General features: G+C 39.0%; 1 protein-coding gene across 9 annotated transcripts in view; it reads left to right on the forward strand.

Annotated features, from left to right (window-relative positions):
• Positions 1-19,907, forward strand: part of INVS (inversin) — a 158,199-nt gene that overhangs the window by 89,411 nt on the left and 48,881 nt on the right. For 7 of the 9 annotated variants that reach the window (XM_053908126.1, XM_053908133.1, XM_053908127.1 and 4 more), the window contains 6 exons: positions 156-336; positions 2,805-2,914; positions 6,260-6,431; positions 10,668-10,823; positions 11,319-11,548; positions 15,546-15,652. In XM_053908126.1, coding sequence (XP_053764101.1) covers positions 156-336; positions 2,805-2,914; positions 6,260-6,431; positions 10,668-10,823; positions 11,319-11,548; positions 15,546-15,652 — 956 coding nt within the window. Of the gene's footprint in view, positions 1-155; positions 337-503; positions 690-731; positions 1,888-1,985; positions 2,365-2,804; positions 2,915-6,259; positions 6,432-10,667; positions 10,824-11,318; positions 11,549-15,545; positions 15,653-19,907 lie in introns of those variants that run through there. The other 2 variants (XM_053908132.1, XM_053908134.1) reach the window with 2 other exon arrangements.

The following is a 19,907-nucleotide window of genomic DNA, read 5'->3' on the forward strand; positions in this document are numbered from 1 at the left end:
AGGTTTAGAACGTATACTTTTTTTCTGAGTTTTATCACTTGTGCTAACAGAGAATGAATATACAGGTTTAGAAAATGGCTCAGCTCATGCTTATGTCAAATGTGATTCACTGAGAATTCCACGTGTGTCTGAAGTCTCTGGTTTCTTCAAAATAGGACGCTGCTCCCACGGAGTCCTTACTGAACTGGCAAGACTACGAGGGTCGGACACCTCTTCACTTTGCGGTCGCTGATGGGAATGTGACAGTGGTTGATGTCTTGACCTCATATGAAAGCTGCAATATAACGTCTTACGACAACTTATTTCGAACCCCACTTCACTGGGCAGCTTTGCTAGGTGAGCTGTCAGTCAAAGGATCAACGGTAGGAGGAACTACAATGAGTACCAGAAACTTTCTATGGCTTCCCTTCACCTGTCAGCTTCCACCTCCTGTTTAATTAATTTAAGGGTTTTTTTTTTTTTAATTTTTAAGTTCATTTATTTCTTTTGAGAGAGCGCGCGGGCACACGCACGCATGCGCATCTGCACATGCACACTTGCACATGCGCACAAACGGGAGGAGCAGAGACCATCTCCAGCAGTCTCTGCCTGTCAGCGCAGAGCCCACGCTGGGCTCGAATCCCTGAACCCTGAAATCATGACCTGAGCTGAAATCAAGAGTTGCGTGTTTAACTGACTGAGCCACCCAGGTGCCCTTAATTTAATTTTTAGTTGCTATGTGGCATCTTCTATCCCTCTGTTGTATGCTTAAATTTTAGTAATATAAATGTATTCTCTGTTATATATCGGTTTCAATTTCAACATCGTATCTTAACACGTTTTTATTTTAAGAGTAATGTACATTCATTGACAAATGTAAATATAAAATAATCTTCACATTCAATGCTTGTGTATTTGGGGAGGAGGGCTTTAATTTTATGTTTGTGCCAATACTATGATATGTGATTTTTTTCCTTCATATTTTCCTGATATCCCTTTTACTTAACCTTTTTGGGGATCACTTTGTTAGGTGAGAGAGTGCAAAAATGTGTCTGTGTCTGGCTTTGGAGGGCGTGTAATCTGAGAGTCTTTGTCTTTCAGTGAAGGAGTTTTACCCATTAATAGTCACTATTATAAGATATATGATTTGGTCTTTTTTCTGCTATTCTGTTCTTTGAGTATTATTGATGTTTTGGGGTTTTTTTTCCCCTGCCTTTTGGTATATAGATTAGGTTTGTTGTTATTTGGTTTTGAATTGCCTAGTGTTTTAGGAGAGTTTTAGGTTCTATTAGTGTTTACTTTTAAATTTATCGAAAACTTTTTAAAACATAAGTCAGAGTTAAAAGCAAAACTGCATCTATTGATTTCCACCGAATTTAAAATGAGGAATTTAGCATGCCTTTACTTATCACTTTTTTAGTATTTGTTAACATGATCTGAAGTTTTCCCCAGTTATTATTGCAGGCTTAGTTTTTAAATTACACGTTGTGTCTTTTCAGAATACTTTTTGCATTTGCATTCCGTCTTATTATCAGATTTATAATTATTATTTAGATTTCACTTCAATGTGCAGTTTCATCCCTCTCTCTTTGTCTGGTGCGTTCTGGGAGGACTTCGCAAATTCGTCTCCAGGTCACTAAAGTGACTTTTTGTTCCCTAGTTCTGTTTTCTTTCTGACTCTCATAGATTGTATTTTAGGCTGTATTTTGATTCCCTTCCCACATCCCAATTTCTTTGTATCTCGGCTTTTTTCCTTTTCGCCTCCTTCCATCACCTTTGCGTTTCAGATTATTTCCTTCTTAGGATATTCTGTTTCGTTCCATTGAGGACATCTCTTTGCCCAAGTCAAGGATGCCAAACAGTTTCCTGAGTTTTTCCTCTGGACCCTTCTCTAGATCATGTTATGAGGTATGCGTTTCATCTCCTGATGGTGTTCCTATTTCCCTGTCCTATAGTGTATTTTCATACTGCCTTTACAGAATTTTTCTCCTTATCTTTCAAACAAGATGACATGTCTCAGTAGTCTGCCTGTGATCTCACTTTGCCCACCTCAGAACTCCGTCTGCGTCATACCTGGGAGCAGGTCTGTGAGCACAACTCCCACCCACATTCCCCTTTTCTGCCTGCTTTTCTCCTGCGGTGTGTCCATGTTCTTCTGCTGCCCGGGTCCCCAGAACATGGAAGCAATAGAATGCATGATATTCAGGCCTCCCAAATATGCCGCTACCATGTTTGTTCATTCTTTGATCCTTTCTATATCTCTTCACTTGCGGAAACCACATCCCCCAGAATGCACTGCAGAGTATTTTCTCTGCCACCACCTCATCATTCCTGCCACACGTTTTCTGGGATTTGAAATCACCACCTACTGTGAAAAAAGTGGAGGTGGGAGGGTAGAGCGGACTGATAGGAGGCCTCAGAGGTTACAAGAGGCTCTACTATACTTTGTCCTCCCGAAAAGCTGTGCGGTTCTGATCAGCTGTACAGTGGGACCTGGATACTAGGGACCCTGGTGGCTGACAGGGGCTGGCTTCCCTCCTGTTTTTAATGGACAGTTTTATAAAACAGAGCGAGGGAATGCAGTGGGCTGATACCTAATATACTCTTTCTCAATCTAGCAATTGTAATTCATATCATTTCCTTTCTGATTGAATCATTAAGATTTCAGTGTTGTAAGTGTTCGCCTTTGTTCTACGTGATCATAGTATTTTAGTGAGAAGTTAGAAGAAGCTATACTGGGGGCCACTATTCAGAAAACTTTCCTTAAAATAGATTATAAATTAACTAGTCCTTTTACGTGATAACTGCCTTGTGTCTACTTTCAGGCCATGCACAGATTGTCCATCTCCTTTTAGAAAGAAATAAATCTGGAACCATCCCATCCGACAGCCAAGGAGCAACACCCTTGCACTACGCAGCTCAGAGTAACTTTGCCGTAAGTAAAATGTGACCGTTATCTTTTTGCATAATTACATGTTTATTTTGACATAATTACAAATTCATATGCAGTCATAAGAAATAAAACAGCTAGATCCCATGTACCCTTCAGCCACATTTACCCCAATGGTAACAGCTTACAAAAGTATGAAACAGTATCATAAACAGGAAATTGACATTCCTACAATCCACTCACCTTATTCACATTTCAGTTTTACACGTACTAGTGTTTGTGTTTGTGTAGCGATTATATTTTAACAATTGCTCAGACTGTTAACTCTGACTGTAAAGCGAGGGATAGTTGTAAGTGATGTGAAATTTTAACACAGTTTTTATATTAACTGTTCAGTGTAACATTTTGTTCTATGTAAGTATGTTTCATCTTCTGGTTAATTTTATGGCACTAAGGTTTTATATGCATTTAGTGTTCAAGTATTTTCTCTGTGTGGCAAGGCCTTAGAACTCGTCTAACCTTGGCTGGGATCCTGACTCTGCCATCGGCTGGCTGTATGACCTGGCACAAGTTTCTTAGCTTCCTAAGCCTTAGTTTCTTCACATGTAAAATGAGGATAATTATACCTTTCCTTTCAGGATTGTTGTAAGAATCAGAGAAAATTTGTGCCCAGTGCCTAGTGTAGTTCTTGGTACAGAGCAGGGACTCAAGAAATGCAATGCATTCTTACTATTGCTAGTGCTAATAATTTTGTGTATTATATAGCTGAGAAAGCAAAAATGTGAATTATTTCTAAAGATATTGAATATTATTAATAATTCTTCCCTTGCCACCCTTTACAGTTTTACAAAGCACTTTTGCATCCTTTATGTCCCTCAGTCCAGCCAGTAACATAGCAGCTAGGCTGTTTCAGCTTCCTGAGTTAAGTGGCCTCCAAGAACTAGAGACTTATCCAAAAAGGCACATGTCAAAGCAGTCAGAGTTTATTTTACTGTATTCTGCATGGGTGTGTGTAGTGGAAACTTTGGTTACATTCAATTATAAGAATGTGGGCATCTGAGTGGCTCAGTCACTTAAGTGTCCGACTCCTGATTTCGGCTCAGGTCATGATCTCACGGTTGGTGGGTTCGAGCCCCACATTAGGCTCTGCACTGAGGGTGCAGGACCTACTTTGGATTCTCTCTCCCTCTCTCTCTGCCCCTCCCCTGCTTGCTCTCTCTCTCTCTCTCTCTCTCTCTCTCTTTTTCTCTCTCTCAAAATAAACAAACTTAAAAACGTTATAAGAATGCCATCATCAGCATAGTGTAATCCTATCTTCCTGACCTTCCCAAATGCACCACTGAATAAATTTAATGCTCAGATTCCTAAAATATCTTATTTTCCCATCATTCTTTGTCTCTGGTACCTAGAGCAACTATAGCTATGGTCTCTCCTTCCTGGCATTTCTATAAATGTATCACCTAGACTTTTGGCAAACCATTATCTTCTATTGTCTCCCATTATTCTATTGTCTCAGAAAAAGACAAAGTATATTCTGAAGAGGAGCCCTTTCTTGTTACAGATAGATAAGAAATTCATTGGCCCAGCCTATTAAACCTACGGAAATCAGAACTCGATTCATATTTCAACGCAAGCCTGAGAGAGGACGTGGTATCCCTAACTTAAAGAGGAAGAAACCAAGGTTTCAAGAGATTAAATGACTTGCCCAAGATCTTGAACCCACATCTTCGACTCCAAATTTAACATGTGCACAGATACCAGCAATTAAGTGACTAAGCTACTGGGAATAAGGAAGAATGGCAGAACATTATGGGTGTTTATCCAAAGAAATACTTGCTCTGGATAATCTGCCAATTACAGAGATGATTTTTTAATAATTATGCAAATCTTCTAAGCTCAGTTTCAAGCCCCTTCATCTCCTTGGACTCTGTTAACCCACAGGAGGCTATAAGTCCCTTTTTAGAAAATAATAACAAAAATCCACAAACCTCTGTGAACATTCATCATTAAGAAAACATACTCAACAAGGAAATGTTTACAAATTAGTAAAAGAAAACAGACCAAAAAATCGCCAAGTTTTAAAATCCACTTGTTTATTCCAATCTTGTGTGTACTAAGCATACACAGTAGATCCTAAGAGCACTCCACTCTAACGCCTCAGTAGCTCAATATGAGTTTTAACACTAGGAAGCGGTGTATACAGTGGCATACGGTGTATACAGTGGAAAGGGTGCTGTGATTTAGCTCTGGACTCCACTCCTGTATCTACCACCAGTGTTTGTATGACCTTGAACCCAAACTTCTTCATCTGGGAATGAAGGGCTGCCCTTGAATTTCTTCTTGCTTTAGAATATTGAGCATCAACACTTAGACACTTTGGGCCAGCTCACAACCTCCAGAATTTTTTTTTTTCCTGAAACTATTTTACTTCCATTCAAGCTAAAGTTTCTATGATCTCCCTAAATGTGTGTAAGCATCTGAGGCTTAAGGAAAGAGGCAATTTAGAAAGCTGTGAATATTAACCCCCATTAAAATTGTCAGGCCCTGTTAGGATTATTGCAGGTCCTAATTTTAGTGTGATTCCATAGAGGAAGGACCTGGAATATAGGACTTGATAAATAAATATCTGTTTAAATGAACTGAACACTGCATTTGTCAGTAGTTACACATCATTATTCAGTAAGTGCATTAAATATTTTTTTAATTATAGTGGCAAAACACACAACAAGAGAATGTATGAGGCATGGCTGAGTATACAGGTCTCTGCATGTAAAATGTCCAAGAAAAACCTAATGTTTTAATGTTGGTCATGACACTGAATATTTGAGTGTTTTAATTTTTTTTTTAACATTTGTTCATTTTTTGAGAGACAGTGAGACAGAGCATGAGTGGAGGAAGAACAGAGAGAGAGAGGAAGACACAGAATCCAAAGCAGGCTCCAGGCTCTGAGCTGGAGCACAGAGCCTGACGCGGGGCTCGAACACACGAACTGTGAGATCATGACCTGAGCCAAAGTCAGACGCTTAACTGACTGAGCCACCCAGGCACCCCATGAGTCTTTTAACCATCACTTCATCTCTCAAAGAGTGACCTATAAAGTTTTCAAACTTGATTGTGGATGTTCATCCTCAATTATGAGGATGTTGAATGAGGGAGTTAGGTTGTGTGTTTGAAATGTATGGAAACTAAAACTAATATATAAAGAAAGAGGATTGTTACTTTCAATGGAAATTGTAGTTTCATTATTCATAAAAAAGATAATTTCATTTGATTCGAAAGCAGGGAAAAAATACTTCGCATCTTAGAGGAAGTCACATATAACACTGGCTTTATTACCATAGAAAATGCTACCCTCTTGTCTCAATTTTTTTTAATCAAGTTTTCTTACAGGAAACAGTTAAAGTATTTTTAAAACATCCTTCAGTGAAAGATGATTCAGACCTGGAAGGAAGAACATCCTTTATGTGGGCTGCTGGAAAAGGCAGTGATGATGTCCTTAGGACTATGCTGAGTTTAAAATCTGACATTGATATTAACATGGCAGACAAATACGGAGGTACAGGTAAGAACTGGGAGACTTGTTCCATTTGCTTTCTTTAGGGTTCCAAAGTGTATAGGTGCCCTACAAGTTGTACAGTAATGCCTGAAATCATTGTTCCTAATCTAATATTGTTTGACTTCCATTGGCACATTTTAAGTTTAGGTTACCAGGATATCACTCCAAAAGCTTTATTTCCTCCAAGTTTGATGGCTCAAATTAGCCTATGTTTCTACCAGGTGAATGGTGGCATTTGGTTTAAAAGCCTGATTGCCCCTTAAACATGATTATGAGAACTCTTCATGTCGTTTATCTTGGTATAAAAAAAATAAATAAATAAACCTGTACTTAAACTATGCATATTTAGTAGTTATCGATCATACTTCAAAAATACAGGATTATATTTTAAGGAATGCACATATCTATGTATGTCTCATTTAATGTGCTCTTTTCTCAGATTTGAAGAGCATCACCTCCTCCCATATCTCCCATTTTAGAGATAACCCCCACATGACTCTTGAAGCTTCAGAGCTTCACATTAGATTTGCATCCAAAGCTTTCAGTAGATCCTTCTTTCGCTCTCTTTTTCTAAGAAGAGGCCCCTTTAACTGTGTGTTGGCTGATAAGAAAGGTATGAATTTTTTAGCTTTCGTTGTCAACTTGGAAGTCTCTACCTTGGGTACTATATCCTAATTACAAGTCAGAAAAAGAAAGAAAATCGCACATTAGCACAACACAGACCAGAATAAAAACTCAGCTACAAGCTTCTCAGTGTTTTCTTACTTGTGGAAACACAGTAGAGCTGTTTGCACCCACCAGAACTACTGATGTGGCACTTGGTGGGGAGGCAGGGTTATACCTAATAATCTCCCTTTCTATCCCTATGCCACCACCCCTTCTAAACTGTTTTTTAAAGAGTTTTAGGTAATATCAATTTTAATAAAGACTTTAACTGTCAAGAGTATTTCTTTATCAGCACTTCACAGTAGACCTTAAGCTTCTTCTTTTTTTACTTTTTAACTTGTTTTATTTTTTATTTTTTTAAATTTCCATCCAAATGAGTTAGCATCTAGTGCAACAATGATTTCAGGAGTAGATTCCTTAGTGCCCCTGACCCATTTAGCCCCTCCCCCCTCCCACAACCCCTCCCATAACCCTCAGTTTGTTCTCCATATTTATGAGTCTCTTGACCTTAAGCTTCTTTTTTTTTTTTTTTTTAATTTTTTTTTTTTTCAACGTCTTTTATTTATTTTTGGGACAGAGAGAGACAGAGCATGAACGGGGGAGGGGCAGAGAGAGAGGGAGACACAGAATCGGAAACAGGCTCCAGGCTCCGAGCCATCAGCCCAGAGCCCGACGCGGGGCTCGAACTCACGGACCGCGAGATCGTGACCTGGCTGAAGTCGGACGCTTAACCGACTGTGCCACCCAGGCGCCCCGACCTTAAGCTTCTTAAAGAGGGGTATATTGCAGACATGATATGTGGGACATTGAATTTATAAATGGTCTGAACGTTTCATTTTTTGTCAGACTCCCATTAGTATGCAGGCTTTCACTCCATCACTAGCTTTTCTTTTAGTTTAACTTTGTCGTGTATTTTAATAAAGTATGGGCAAGGATACTTCCATCCTTTTGACCAAAGGTGTCTTTCTGATGTGCCCCATGGTTGGAGTTCAGACATAACTTCTTCTCAGATTCGTCAGTTCCCTGGCTCTTTCTCTTAAGGGGATTTTATTATATGTCAGACATGCCTTCCTGCCATTTCTCTTCTACGAGAGTGAGTTTGTCTCCATCATCCCTCTACAGGGTTGTTTTTGCTTCCCATGAAAGAAGAGTTCTCATCAACATGCAACATACAGACATTATTTGGATCTTCATTCAAATAAACTGAAAAAAAAATATAAAACCATCAGGAAAATATGGGCATTATCTGTGTATTCAATATGGCGGAATTTTTGCTAATGTTTTTTAGATATGATAACGGGACTCTCCTGTCTTTGACATGCCAGGGCCCGGGCTCTGCAGACCACATTTCCCCCTTTGCCAGTAGGTGCCCTGCTAGAATCCACCCATAAGGGGCAGTAAAGAGAAACTAGAAGCTAGAAGAATGGGATTACACCTTCCTGTTTGCTTACTATTCTTGTTTTGGTTTCCTGTTCCTGTCAGCATCACCCTAGTCAGTCTTCTTCAACACAGCAGTGATAGTTTGTTCCAGTGGTGATGGTTAATTTCTTGCAATTTCTCCAACACTCACAGTACCAGCCCCAGAGCACCAACACCAGTCAAGCAGAGCCCTGCTCAGAGGTCTGAGTTTCCACTCCACAGGGCTCCTCTTCTAGGCTTTTAGGTTTTAGCAATTCCATCTTCTTCTTTATGTTCCCCTAGTCCTAGAATTGCTGGCTGTCTTCTGCATTTACTACCTCTGTGATACCTCAGTGTTTCCTTTTTGCTTTTTCAATTCTTCAATCCATAACTAACACATGTGCTCACAAGCCGGGGGGGGGGGGGGTGCAGAGAGAGGGAGAGAGAGAATCCCAAGCAGGCTAGGCATTGTAAGTGCAGAGCTGGAAGCAGGTCTCAACCTCACAAACCGTGAGATCATAATCTGAGCCAAAATCAAGTCCAGTGCTCAGCCAAGTGAGCCACCCAAGTGTCCCTAAATTATATTTTAAATCTTTCTGCTTCTCTTCATCTCCACTCCTGCCACCCTAGCTCAAGCCACCATCATTTTTTACTGAGTCTTCTTCAATAGTGTTAGCTGGTCTCCCTGCTTTCATTCTAACCTACTACAGTGCCTTCTCTTCAGAGCAGCTAGAGCAATCTGATTAAAGCACAAGTCAAATACTATCACTCACCTATGTAAAGTCCGTCAGTGTCTTCATCACTGGGCCCTATGTGGCCACTTATACCTGGCCTTCTCTACCTTTCCGACTTACTTGCCTTTATTCGTTGTGCTGCAGCTTCCTAGCCTTCCTTAAACACATAGATTCACTCCTGCCCTTGGATCAACTGTTCTCTTTGCCCAAACTTCTCCCTCTAGAGATCTCTACATTGCTCTCTCTTTCTTTATGATTCAGGTCTCAACTTCAATATCAGCTCCTTAGCAAGGCTTTCCATCATCATCCGTTAAAGTGGTCTCCTAGTCACTCTGCATATCAAGGTACCTTTTAATACTCCCATTATACCATCTGTCACCATCTGACACTTTCTTGCTTATCCATTCCATTTTTATTTTGCTTCTCCTACTAGAACGTAACCTTATGTATTTTGTTCTCTGCTGAATTCCCACCCTTACGTTAATACCCAGCCTGTAGCAGGTTCTCAGTAAATGCCCGGGAATCTGTGTTTTTATAGGCATCCTAGGTTTGGTCCATGGATCACTCCTTATGAAAGAAACATTGTTCTAGGCATTATAGAGCCGTGATACTTAGGAAGAACTGGCCCAGACCTCTAGGCCCTTATGCTGGCAAACTCAGAACTTAAGCAGTGGTGTATTTAAATAGAATTTAAAGAGTAATCCAAAGAGTAATGGCATAAGTCAAGTGCTAGAATGAAGTAACATAGGCACAGGTCAGCATAACATGAAACTCATATATAGTCAAAATGACTCTTTCAAATCCCATTTGAAGGCAGACCCCATTCCTTCTCAGGTGTTTTCTCCAATGTTGAAACAAGTTGCTGCTTCTTAAATTGGGCCCTGAGGAAATCAATGGCTTGCATTTGGAGCCATGTTGTATGAAAAATGCACTGAATACAGTGGGATGCACATACCCTCTGTACCACATGGGTATGCAGACCGATGGCAGGAATAGCATGGCTAAGCCACTGAAGGGCTGGTAGATTGACACCTCCCATTACACCAACCCTCAGGGGCAGATGTTTATTGAGTGGGTTGGTGGGCAGAATTGCCTGCCTCGTTTAAGTCATTTCTTTTTTGTCATGTTTTTGTTCCCTTCCCCTCTAAGAGGGAGGAAAAGATAATAAAGTAGTAACTGAGGAAAGGAAAGCATTTCAGAGCAACAGGATGGAAAGGAAGAAACCATGAGATGAGAAAGATAGACAGGAAGGGAGGGGAAATGTGAGTAGTACATATGAATAGAAAGGAAGATTCAAATCTGTAGAAGTGAACAATAGAGAATCCTTAAGATTAAATTGCATTTAGCCAAAATGAAGACATCAGAAGAGGAAAAGATACACAGAATAAGAAAAAGGGGACGTTGTTATCAAAGAGTTCTTTGCTTTCTTTTGCTCCCTTTCCAGCATTACATGCCGCGGCCCTTTCTGGCCACGTCAGCACCGTGAAGTTATTGTTGGAAAATAACGCTCAAGTAGATGCCACTGATGTCATGAAGCACACTCCACTTTTCCGAGCCTGTGAGATGGGACACAAAGATGTGATCCAGACACTTATTAAAGGTTAGTTATTGAGAGTGCTCCTACTAAGTCTCTCTCAGAAGGTAGGAATTGTTGCATTCGCTGAAACGCTTACAGGCAGAGGGCCACCCGGGTGGACAGATGGAGGGAGGAGTGCCCACACGTACGCATACACGCATGCATGCACACATGCATGCGCACCTACACACACACACACACACACACACACACACACACACGGGCGTGCACGCACGCATGCACACACAAGCATCAGGAAACCTGAGGGCCACTCCTAGTTCCACCTGTTGGTAGTTGTGTGATTTTGGAAAAACCACTTCACCTGCCTGATCCTCAGTTTGATTTCGTGTAAACGGAAAATGACTCCTACCCTGACCAGCTTACAGGCTTGTTGTAAAAATCCAAAGCAGATAGTATACAATGCTAAGAGCAAAGCATTTAAGGGACTGCTGTTTTCAGACTCCTTTTTGATCAGTGCTCTCTATGTTCAACATTTTACTGATATTTTTGCTTTTTCAGGTGGAGCAAGGGTAGATCTAGTGGATCAAGATGGACACTCTCTCCTACATTGGGCAGCACTGGGAGGAAATGCTGATGTTTGCCAGATCTTGATAGAAAATAAGATCAATCCAAATGTGCAAGATTACGCGGGAAGAACCCCTCTGCAGTGCGCTGCCTATGGCGGCTACATCAACTGCATGGCAGTGCTCATGGAAAACAATGCAGACCCTAACATTCAAGACAAAGAGGTAGAAATTCTAAGTCTTTTCTGTATTGTTTGCTCCAAGGTGTTTGTTTATTCTTCATTAACTAAAATAAAGTAAAACAACATTTTACCAAGTAAAGAGATCACTTATAAATTTATGTGTTAATTAAAAATGAGTCTTATTTTTCCCTGTTTTCCTTCTAGTTCTTGTCTCTATAGCCATATATAATTTAACAAAGCCATAATACAGAATGGGAATAATTTCATAACTTCTTAAAATAAACATACATGGTATATGTGTATGTATGTGTATACATACATATATGATACTTCATAAACCACATTTTTGTTTTGTTCACTTAAAATTATCACCAGCATTTTGTCCTTTGGTATATAATTTTCCACATAATCATAGATGCTGAATATTCCAAAGTTCTAAGAGCTTTATGTTTCATAACTCATTCAATTCTCACAGCAACTTTCTTTTTTTTTAATATATGAAGTTTATTGTCAAATTGGTTTCCATACAACACCCAGTGCTCATCCCAAAAGGTGCCCTGCTCAATACCCATCACCCACCCTCCCCTCCCTCCCACCCCCCATCAACCCGCAGTTTGTTCTCAGTTTTTAAGAGTCTCTTATGCTTTGGCTCTCTTTCACAGCAACTTTCTAAAGGAGTTGCTATTATTATTCCCATTTGCAGGGTAGAAAATCGAAGCTCATAGAGCTTAAATAATTACCCTAAGGTGACAACAGGGCCAGGGTTATTGTGGAGAGTCAGGATCCAAACTATGTTTGTAACCCCAGTTTTAAAATTAAATAAGTAACTTCCTATTGCTGGATAGTTTTTCGTGATATTATAAATCACATTTCATTAATCATCAAAGTGCATTTAACTTTTTTTTAATTGTATCCTTAGAATAATTTCCCCTAAGTGAGATTATTTATTATTGGTATATGAATATGATTCAGCTCTTATATATTACTGCCGAACTGCTTTCTAACCCATGTGGGTTAATATCCACTTCCCTAGCCATATAGGATTGTATTGACTTCTCTCAGTTTTGCCACTATGGACTTTTTTTGCTAGTTTAATTGTATTAAGTCTTCAAAAATACTGGCATATTATGTTTTTCCAAGCCAGAAAATATAATTTCTATTAATTCACTCAATATATATTTATCAGGATTGTTCCTATATGTGAGAGTGACATAATGAAAAATATGTAAAAAATGGTTCTTGTACCTATGTTATTAGAAATGCATCTTTTGCAATCTGTAGTATCTTCTACATTTTTTTTTTACACGTTGCTGGTTTCTTACATAAGTAGTATGCCAAGCTACTTTCTAGTGTTTTTAGGTCTTATGTACTGTTTTGGATTATGTGCATATACAGCCATATCATCTGTGAATATCATACCTTATTGAACTGTGACCTCCAATACAATGTTGAATAGAATTGGTGATAGTTAGCACCCTTAATTCATTCTGGCTTCTCAAGGGGAAAGCTTTAACTATTTCACCATTGAATATGGTGTTTGCTATAGGTTTCCTTGTATTTCTAGTTGCCAAGAATTGGGGTTTTTTATTCACAATTAGCCATTTAATTTTTGTTAGATACTATTTCTGCATCTTTCAACATGTTTTTTTTACCTCTTTGCTGTTTACATGGTGAATTAAAAGGAGTTAGGAAGTAGTTCCTCTTATTCTCCTAAAGAATTTGTGTAATACTGATATTACTTCCTTTTAAATGTTCAGAAAAATTCCCTCGTGAAGCCATCTTACCTAGAGGTATTCTTTGTGTAAAAGGTGTTAATAACTGACTCAGCATCACTAATAAATACAAGACTATTCAGATTTCTAATTATTTTCTTTTCAGCCACGGTAAGTTGCATTTTTTGAGAAATTGATCCATTTTATTAAAAATATCAAATGTTTTGCATAAGGTTGGTCACATATTCTCTTACCTTTTTTATGACTATGGGACCTATAGTAATTTCCTCTTATTCATTTCATATATTGGTAATGTGTGTTGTCTCTTTTCTTTTTAAAAAAATTTTTCCATCTTATTCATCTTTTCAAAGGACTTACTGTCTTTGTTAATTTTCCATATTTGAAGTTATTTACTATTTCATTGGTGTTTACTCTTATCTTTATTATTTCCTGCCATCTACTTCCCTCAGGTTTGATTTACTATTTTTTTAAAGATTCTTTTGGTGAAAGCTTAAATCATTGATTTTTTTTTTAGTATTCACTTCCAATATATGTATTTACACATGATTCTTATTCTAAGCCTGCGTTAGCTTTATCCTGAAAGTTTGGATAAGCTGTACCATCACTGGGGCATCTGGGTGGCTCAGTCAATTGAGCATCCAACTCTTGATTTTTGGCCTAGATCATGATCACAGCGTGGGATTGAGCCCTGCGTCCGGCTCCACTCTGAGCATGGAGCCTGCTTCGGATTCTCTCTCTCTCTCTCTCTCTCTCTCTCTCTCTCTCTCTCTCTCTCTCACAAAGTTGCACCATCACTATAATTGGGTTCAAACATTTTCTAATTTCTATTTTGATTATTGTTTGGCCCATAGATCATTTAGAAGCATATTGTTTAATATCTAGGCAGTTTGGCATTTTCTCATTATCTTTCGATTATTGATTATGTTGGTTTCCTCCTGGCTGCTAAAAAAAAATTACCACAAACTTAGTGGCTTAGAACAGCGCAAATATATTATCTTACTGTTCTGGATGTCAGAAGTCCAAAATGGGTCTCATGGGGCTAAAAATCAAAGTGTGGGCAAGATTGCATTCCTTTTGAAGGCTTTAGGAAAGAATCTGTTTCCTTAATTTTTCCAGCTTCTAGATGCTGCCCTCCTTCGTTGGCTTGTGGCCCCCTTCCTCCATCCTCAAAGCTAGCAATGACTAGCTGAGTCACCCTCACACTGCATCACTCTGACACTCACTCCCCCATCTCCCTCCTTCAGTTACAAGGACCGTATGATTACATTGGGCCTGCTCAGATCATCCAGGATAATCTCCCCATCTCAAGTTCAGCTGATTAGCAACCTTAATTCCATCTACAACCTCAATTCCCCCTCTCCAATATCATAACATAGTTACAGATTCCAGAGATTAGGATGTAGACATCTTTGCAAAAGCATGCATTTATTCTGTCTACCACACTGATTTGTAACTTCAGTTCTACTGTGGTCAGAAAGCAATCAGAATAACACAATTATTTTATTTTATTTTGTTTTATTTTATTTTATTTTATTTTATTTTATTTTATTTTACTTTACTTTACTTTATTTCAGAATTATCTTAATCCTTCAAAGTCCTTTGAGGCTTTCTTTGTGGCCCAGCCTATGATCGATTTTGGTAACCGTTCTATGTACACTTGAAAAGAATACTAATTGTGTCATAGTTGGATACAATGTTATATATCACTTAGATCAAAGTTTTTTACTGTATTGTTCAGGTCTTCTATATCTTTACTGCTCTTTTATTTATTTGTTCTATGAACTATTACAAAGGACGGGTTAAAAATCTCTCACCGTGATTATGGATTTGACCATCTCCCCTTTTAATTTTGTCATTTTTTGTTCTGTATATTTAATAGCTGTGGCATACAGATTTAGGGTTGTGATATCTTCCTCTTTGACTTCTTTAAAACTATGAAATACCCCCTTGTATCTCTGGCAATGCTTCATGCCTTCTTTATTTTTCATGGTATTAAATTTTTTTTTAAGAATACAGGTCATTTATTTTGTAGAATCTCACTCAATTGGAGTTTGCCTTATGATTCCTCATAATTAGACTTAAGTTTTACATTTCTGGTTAGAATATTATACAAGTGATATTGAATCCTTCTCGGGGTATCACCTCTAGAAACATATCGTTCCTTTTAACATAGTATTAATTTTGATCACTTGGTTAAGATACCATCCATTTTCTCCACTGTATATTTAATATTTTCCCTTTTCATAATTAAGTATGTGTCCAAAAATACCTACTCCAGATATACCTGATTTTTGTTTATGCTTATAGGGAAGAACAGCTTTGCACTGGTCCTGTAACAACGGATATCTTGATGCCATTAAATTACTGTTAGACTTTGCTGCTTTTCCTAATCAGATGGAAAATAATGAAGAAAGGTAAGCTGTTGATGAAAAGAATGTATTGTTGTTCAACTCACATCCTTTCTGCTATATGAAAAAATCTCTATATAAAAAAATATATTAAAAAATTTTATATAAAAAAAATTTAGATACTAGTTCAGAAGTAATAAGTATACTCATAAAGAAACACCACACTACAGTAAGAAATCCTAAACCTAAAGAAAAGTATTGATTTAGAATCATGGGATTTTAAAATTATTCAGAACTTTAGATATTACTTCTGGCAAGCTCACATTCTACAGATGAGGACACTTAGGTTCTTGTGGCTTATAGCTGGCATAAAGTCAGGGGAGTCCTGACTGACCAGACCTAGGAATTTGGTCAGGACAGTAGAATGTGTCTTATGTTCAAGAAATTTCTCCTGATAAAGAGGTTATTATCAGTTAGTGGACAGAGGTGCCATCATGTGGCATGAAAAATAAGGAGAAGGTGAGAGGATTGAATAATCTAAGATTCAGAGTTAGGCTGGAGTTATGCCCCAGGGCCCAGGCCCAATAAAAAGGAGCAGACACAGTGTGAAGTCTAATCAGGAGACAGTGTTGGCCATCTTGGATCTAGGAAGATTCTGAACATGTGACTTCCACACCTGAGCTCTGCCTGGCCAGGTCTGTGTTTTGGAACCATTGTTCACGGATGCTATAACTGCAGTGCTTCCTCCCATGACACCAGCCCCACCCCCATAACCACTGCCAGTTCTGTGGGAGATTTTGTGCAGAAGGGGGCACTTTTTCTAGGCCACCTGTTTGTGTCAGGAAAACTGCTCCTCCTTTCTGGGGTGAACCCCTTCATCCCTCCCACTACTTTTCAGAACCCCTCCCCATTAAAGATAGCCTCCGCCTATTATTTTCCAATTTATTTCTTTTCTGAAGTTTGTCTTCTCTGCCTATAAAGCCCTCCTGCTCTCGGAGTGCCTGCACTGCTCCGTTTATTTACCCTTACTCACAGTTCCCGCCTTTGCTGTCTGCCTTCTATCCTCACATTTACGCTGAAACAGTGTCTGAGTGGTCTCTGACAGACCCCTCATTGACAAATCATATGTTGGTCCCCCTGTCTACTCTCATTGGCCTTTCTGCATCGCCTGGTTCTGCTGACCCCTCTTCTTTACCTTTACTGAGACTATCTTCTCCAAGCTTCTGTGACAGTTTAGTTTCCTGATTCTCTTGCAATTGTGTCTGCTCCTTCTCCATTTATTTTGGCTCCTTTTCCATTTTTTTATTTTTTAAACATTCTTCAAGGATTAGATCTTTCCTCTCAGCCCATCTCCACGGAGGCTTCAGTAATCACCTGGGTGCCGGTGAGTTCTAAATCCGTCTTTCAGACTCAGTGTCTCTCCTTGGTTCACACTGTCGTTTCCTTTTTATTACCAGCACCATTGTCTAAATCTTGCCCTCTTTGACTCATTCCCGGGACTATCGCAATGCCTCCTTGCTGTTCTGCACCCTTTGAAATTTCCCTCCTTCAGTTCATTTGGTTCCCAAGTAGCCTCCCTAAATCATATTTCTAATATAATTGTTAGTCACGTCATTCCTCCATTCAAATGCAGTCCCATCTAAGAAGATTATTCTGATCCCCGAGGCAGGTGTTCCAAACAAAGCTCTCCCCCACACTGTGGGTTTGTATAGCACTTAGCACACTTCACTTTATCTGATAATTTTATGTAATCCTTTTTCTGTGTTAGCAGAGAACTCCTGAAGAGAATCGTCATCTCTGTGTTTCTCACAGTGCTTTTCAGGAAGTAAGTGCTCAGTAAATAACTTGCATTGTTGAGTTGATGCTTTCAGGCTCCCAGTAGCTTCCCCTGCCTCACACCTGCATTAGAAATTTCTAGAATTCTTTAGGGCGCCCGGGTGGCTCACTTGGTTAGGCATCCAACTCTTGGTTTTGGCTCAGGTCATGATCTCACGGCTTCGTGGATTCAAGCCCCACATCAGGCTCTGCGCTAGCAGTGTGGAGCCTGCTTGAGATTCTCTCTCCCTCTCTCTCTGCCCCTCCCCTACTTGTGCTGTCTCAGTCTCTCTCAAAATAAATGAACTTTAAAAAAAAAAACAGGGGCGCCTGGGTGGCTCAGTCAGTTAAGCGGCCAACTTCGGCTCAGGTCATGATCTCGCAGTCCGTGAGTTCGAGCCCCACGTCGGGCTCTGTGCTGACAGCTCAGAGCCTGGAGCCTGTTTTGGATTCTGTGTCTCCCTCTCTCTCTGATCCTTCCCCATTCATGCTCTGTCTCTCTCTGTCTCAAAAATAAATAAATGTTAAAAAAAAAATTAAAAAAAAAAACAAAAAAGAAAGAAAGAAACTCTGGAATTCTTCGAGTACATACAGTATTAGGTAAATCAGACTAGTATGTCTTACTTTGGAAGGGGTTGTATAAAGAACTCACTGTCTCTATTATAGTCAAATGACAACTGCAAAACCAAGAAGACTCGAAGATTTAGGGGTTTGGACATTGAAGGAAGCTGGAAAGCCAAGCAGAATCCTCAAGGCTGAGGTTTTGACATGAAAGCAGATATGTGAGAGAGAAGATTTCGCTCTTAGAAATCCCATAAAGGCAAAAGGGAAAGGTTAAGAATCCTAAGGAATTTGTGATGATTTATTAGGTCTATTAGAAAGGATTTATTCTATAACAGTATTTACTGCCTGACTGCTGTTTTCTTAGGAAACAGTAAAAACATTTGTTGTTGTAATTCAGTTCCCATTTTTAGGGGAAGCCTTAAATTTCAGGCCTAAGTAAGAGTATGAATTAAGGTGCTTACTGCCTCCTAGAGTAAACATATGTTAATTACAGACCAAAAGACTGAAGGAAAAATCCTCCTAACTGTACTTGCCAATCTTTAGATGAAAAGAGACAGTGGCAATATCCTAGTCTCCTTTAATGTTTCATCAGCAGTGCACCTTGACGTGCAAATGTCAGAACCCGGCTCTGCCTTTGATGTTTATTGACATTCCAGTTTAGGCCTTCCACTCATCCCATCAGACCATTCCTGCACAGGCAAGGCCAATTGTATCTTGTCTCTTGGCTTTATCTACATTGTTTCTTGACTGGTTACCATCAACATGGTGCTAATTTTTACTTCTCATGCACTGACACCAAGCACTTGATGTGCACTGTATAGACATAATTTTTGCCAACTACCGCTGGCTTTCAGTCAATAACTATCTGACAGCCACCCTCCGGCATCGATGGGAATATTCACAGCACTTGAGTGTTTCTAAATTGAATTTGGGGTGAAGAAAGATTCAATAGTAGTAATTTGCAATATGGTCAGTCCCCAAACACTAGGCATAGACTTTGGTCTTAAAATATTTCTGGATGTTTGGACTGTGTTTCCATGAATCAAATATTGACTAAGAATCCTAATTTGAATAAGCCAATTATAAAGAAGGCATTTTTTTAGAAAATTGGGAAATCTGTGTTTGGAGTGGGTACTAGATTTTGCTAAGGAATTCCTGTTAATTTTGCTGAATACCGTAATGACGTTGTGCTCATGTCCACATAATTTGTGGATCAATACCATAGTGCAGAATGATTAAATAATAGGAATTCTAGGATTTGCTTTAAAACACTTCACCAAAAATAATAAGAAAGGAGTTGGAGGAAGCAAATGTGGCAGAAATCTTGCTAATTGTTAAATTTGGGTAATGAGCATATAAATGGTTATTATGCTATTTTTATGCTTGAAGTTTCTCATAATAAAAATACAGTTTTTCATGATAAAGATATTTAAAATATAATTTTCCATCCACAAGTGGCCTGAGAGATATAGCAAAGGCAGAGGTTGGGCCTTACTTTCACACACCAGATTTTGATAATCCTGCTTGTATACTGTGTGAAAAAGACACTCCTATTAGTAATTCTAGAAAAGATGATCAAACCTACTAAATGCATACGTAATTTGCACGTTGATTTGAGAAGCAGCTTCATTCTGTACAAGGATTATATTCCAGGACTGATAGATGTGCTGTGGAAGGATTACTGAACAGGGAGTCATACAGTCTTAGTTCAGGTCTGGGTTCTGCAGGGAACTAGTTACATAACCTTCAGCAAGTTGCTTAAACTTTCTGAATCTATTTACTCATTTATGAAATGAAGCTGTTAAGCCAAAAGACCTCCAAAATTCAGTTTAGCTCTACTGTCATAGAGTTCTGTGACTCTGATAATTTTTTCCATTGGGAGAGAGTACGGTCATGAAAGATATTTTAGAATACATAGTGATTACACTTATCTTGATCACTT

Source organism: Panthera pardus, unplaced genomic scaffold (genome assembly GCF_024362965.1).
Source record: "Panthera pardus isolate Hobbes unplaced genomic scaffold, ASM2436296v1 HiC_scaffold_20, whole genome shotgun sequence".
In the NCBI taxonomy this organism is placed as follows: domain Eukaryota; kingdom Metazoa; phylum Chordata; class Mammalia; order Carnivora; family Felidae; genus Panthera; species Panthera pardus.